At 36.4% G+C, this 4376-nt stretch overlaps 1 protein-coding gene across 1 annotated transcript; it reads left to right on the plus strand.

The window, feature by feature from the left end:
* Positions 1-674: 674 nt before the first annotated feature.
* LOC132642772 (LEAF RUST 10 DISEASE-RESISTANCE LOCUS RECEPTOR-LIKE PROTEIN KINASE-like 1.1) lies at positions 675-3327 on the plus strand. Its single transcript, XM_060359816.1, has 4 exons — positions 675-1441; positions 1534-1578; positions 1820-2074; positions 2152-3327. The coding sequence occupies exons 1-4, from the start codon at positions 820-822 to the stop codon at positions 3120-3122; spliced, it is 1893 nt and encodes a 630-aa protein (XP_060215799.1). The 5' UTR covers positions 675-819; the 3' UTR covers positions 3123-3327.
* The last annotated feature ends 1049 nt before the right edge of the window (positions 3328-4376 follow it).

The raw sequence follows: 4376 nt of genomic DNA on the forward strand, positions 1-4376 counted from the left end.
TATTTACTAGTATTTTTTTCTTATTCTGTTTTTGTTTTGTTTATGGTGTTTCAAAATTGTAGTTTATTGTTTTTAGCTAGTTATTAGTGTCAAACATAAAACTTTAAATTGAAGACGAGAAGAAAATTTTCAATCATGTAAATAACTAAAACGAAGTTTTATATATATATTTTACTTGACCCTAAGTTGCTCGGAACCTTCAAAATTCAACGTGTGTGTGTTGGATTATCCAAAAGTAGTGTATTTTTAGAGAATCCAAAATGAGTGCAACAATATTTTTGGAGAGTGCGAGCAGCATAATTGAACCCACTTGAACAGAATCCTGGATTCGCTACTGCGTTACAGGGTATGTTGTTGATGTTGCAACTGAAGTGAATATAGCTTCTAGTTATACAGTTAAACTGTTAAAGTCATCCATTTTTGGAGACTTTTGTACTGAAAGTGCTGAGAAGTTGCTGTTAGTATGCAGAGTCGAGAAGTCAAGTCTTTCTACTGTGTCAATGTGAAAACTTCTTTTTTTTTCTTTGCCTTACCTTTCTTTTTCCGAATAAGCCGACCCCTCTTATACGTTTGGTTCCACATAGTCTTTCTTCTTGATAAAATTGACAGATAAGCTAAAGACTATTAATAAAGCTAGCTAGAGTTACTGTATAATTCAAAAAACTTCAGCTAGTTTTCCTCTTCCTTGCAAGTGGGATTCCATATGGAGTTTGCTTCTTTCTCTTGCTTCCTTCTATCTCTTCTTCTGATCCTAGTTCAGGCAAAGAGAAGAAATGATACTACTTGACTAAAATCCTTTCATGCGGGCATCTTACTGACATGAGCTTTCCTTTCTCTCTTTCCACACAACCTGACTGTGGAATACTGCCCATGTTTGGTTGTGATGCTAAACCATCTCCAAAAGTCCAACTACTTCCTGGAGGAGATTGGTACTATGCTTTAGAGAAGCCGTATAATTATACAGTTAAGCTGCGGGATCCCAAGCTTTATAACACGTCTACGCTAAACAAGTGCCAGGCTTTTAACAAAAGTTTCTCCCTTCCAGACTCTCCTTCCATTTCTTTCAAAATTTTGGATAGTTTGAACTTCTTCAAATGCAAAATCACAAGTAGTAACACCCGAAACATTACCCAGAAGAACGATCATTTTTCTGGTTATAAAATGTACAATGGTTGTAAGGGATTTAACATATACTACAATCTTTCCAGATATGATGATAAAGACGTTCATGCAGGCAGTCTTCCTGACAGCTGCTCACTTATCAGATTGCCAATTCACAAATCAGATGATAGTGATTTGCTCAAGATGTTAAGTGCTACATTTCTAGTAGAATGGAAACTGTCTGAGGACTGTTACCAATGTCACTATGGCAAAGGTCAATGCCAGACTGATAAAACCAATAAATTTCATTGTACATATCCAAATAATCAATATGCTCAAGGTCTAGTGCATATTTCTTAGAGTCCTTTCTTGCTTCCATATCACATACCTATAATATTTCATAAGTAATATTTTTCCTCTTTATTTTTTTAGATGCAAAAATGACTAGAAGAAAGTTCGGACCGACTCTCGGAGCAGGTAGTTAAATATCCATTAACTGTAGTATTCTTTCCTATTATAGAATTTCCATGCATATCAATTGAATTTCTTCTACATTGTGGTAAAATTCTCAAAACATTTCCATAATGATAAAGGAGTTTAAGAGAGACAAGTACATTAGGTTACACAAATGTATGGATAGTAGAGTTGAGATGACACTTCATTCTCCTCACGATGTTTCTTTTGTCTGAAAGCGTCTAATTACTGATTTCTCTGCCAGGTTTTGGTGGATTCGGGTTGGCGATGATAACTTGTTTAATTATCTACTTTATCTGGTGTTACAAGAAGAGGAAATTTAGTTCGTCCCGCTTCCTCTCAACAAAGAAATTCTCAGATATATTTAAAGAAGACGTCGAGGGATGCAGTTTATATTTTGGTGTTTCAGTCTTCTCTTATTCAGAACTTGAAGAAGCCACAAAGAATTTTAATTCCTCTAGAGTCCTTGGAAATGGTGGTTTCGGAACTGTTTACTATGGTGAGAGACTTCCTAATCCAATTGAACTATGCTTCATATATTCTTCATGTGCCTAATTCTTGTTCATGAATGACGAGGAAAACTTAAGGATGGAAGAGAGGTTGCTGTGAAGCGCCTCTACGAGCACAACTGCAAACGAATGCAGCAGTTTGTGAATGAAATTGAGATCCTTACTAGACTAAGACACAAAAATCTTGTCACCCTCTATGGCTGCACTTCAAGGCGAAGCCGTGAGCTACTCCTTGTCTATGAATACATTCCTAATGGAACTCTTGCTGACCACCTCCATGGTGACAGCGCGAAGGACAGATCACTCGCATGGCAAATCCGCATGAACATTGCCATAGAAACTGTTGGTGCATTGGCTTACCTGCATGCTTCTGACATAATACACTGCGATGTGAAGACTAATAACATACTCCTTGATCACAACTTTAGTGTTAAAGTTGCAGATTTTGGGATTTCAAGGCTCTTCCCAAATGATGTCTCTCATATTTCAACTGCACCCCGGGGGACCCCTGGCTATATCGATCCAAAGTATCACGAATGTTACCAGTTGACTAGTAAAAGTGATGTCTATAGCTTCGGGGTGGTCCTTGTTGAACTCATTTCATCAATGCCAGCTGTGGATATGAATAGGCATAGCCAAGAGATTAATTTGGCTAACTTTGCAATAAACAAGATCGTAAAATGTGCATTTCTCGAGTTGATCGATCCATCCCTGGAGTTTGATTCAGATACCAAGATTTGGGAAATGACTATTTCAGTGGCAGAGCTGGCTTTTCTGTGCTTGCAGACAGATAGGGACATGAGGCCTACTATGGCTGAAGTTTTGTGTACTCTAAAGGAGATTCAGACTAGTGAAGTTGGCACTGAGAAGAGAACTGAGTCCAATCTCAATTTCAATGATGAAGCTAAAACAGTACTAGCTCCTCCTTTCCCTGAATCAGAAGATATATTATTGTTGAAGAAAGTGAAATCACTACCTTTTCCAAATTCTGTGATTGATAAATGGATTACTTGCTCTGATATAACTAGTACAAAGTAGTTAAAAGTTCTATACCCCTTTCTTTGTTATTTTCTGTCAATTTTGAGAGACTGCAAATGTACTATTGTGAGAAGTTTCATTGAGCTATCCATCCATGGGTGGAAGTGATTCGATTTTTAATTTCATTATATAAGATCTAGTTTAAGTTGTATACACTGGCTGTTATTAGAACTTTTTAATTGAGAACTCATGGAGTTATTGAGGACCGCTGTTAGAAATCTGTGCAAGTACAGTGTAATCTGGGTATTAAGTCATAATGATATGCACTCTTGTTTCAACTTCATCATAGACTTGTAATGTATTAGATTTATGGAGTGAGTGTTCAATAACCAAGGGATGAATATTAATGATTGGTTCTTTTTCAAATTTTTGAAGAAGATGGCCCGGAACATAGCAAATATTTTCTAGCTGACTGTGTGTATACTCCCCCTATCTCGAAACATTTTCTTGATAGTTTCTGGTGTGAATAATGGACAAATGGAAGGCTGGATTTCTAACCTCCTTATGTAAGGTTCTGTTTACATTTTCACACTGTCTTTACGTACCTTTGGATGTATCTGCAAACAATTTAAATTTCAGACAGCTGAAATGAATATAGCTTCTATTTCTACAGTGCTAGTCTTCCATTTCCAGGAACTGTGGTCCTGAAAATGATGAGAAGGTGCTAGTAGACAGAGTCAAGAAGTCAAGTCTTTCCACTGGTGTCAATAGCCAGAAAAGGTAATGTGGAAAGTTCATTTTTTTTTCCACCAACAAGTCCGGCCTCCTCTTATGCGTTGAGTCCGGAACCAAAATGCCCCAAAAAAAAATCATTTTGAACCAAAATACCCCAACAAAAAAAAATATTACCAAAATGTCTTTAGCGCAGTAATTTACTGCGCTAAAGCAGTTAACGGGCACGACTCCGTTAACTACCATAGCGCAGTAAATTACTGCGCTATAGTCCCTCCCATTTTTTTCGGCCCTTTTGGTTAACCCTTCTTCCATTACACTTTTTAACGTACTTTGACCATAGATTAATCATGCCTCGAGACTCCGAAACTTCAATATTTTATAAATAACCCTGTTGACATCCAATTTTGTCCCGCCTCTCCTCCGAAATACATATTTGCGCTTCTAATATTTTCAAAAAAAAATAAAAATAAAAATAAAAATACTATATGTTATGTTTGTTATAATTATTAATCTCTTATCAATAACGGCATTTCATTATTCTGTTACAACTATTATTATCATCATCATTATTATTATTAT

The sequence above is a fragment of the Lycium barbarum genome, chromosome 5 (assembly GCF_019175385.1).
Source record: "Lycium barbarum isolate Lr01 chromosome 5, ASM1917538v2, whole genome shotgun sequence".
Lineage (NCBI taxonomy): Eukaryota > Viridiplantae > Streptophyta > Magnoliopsida > Solanales > Solanaceae > Lycium > Lycium barbarum.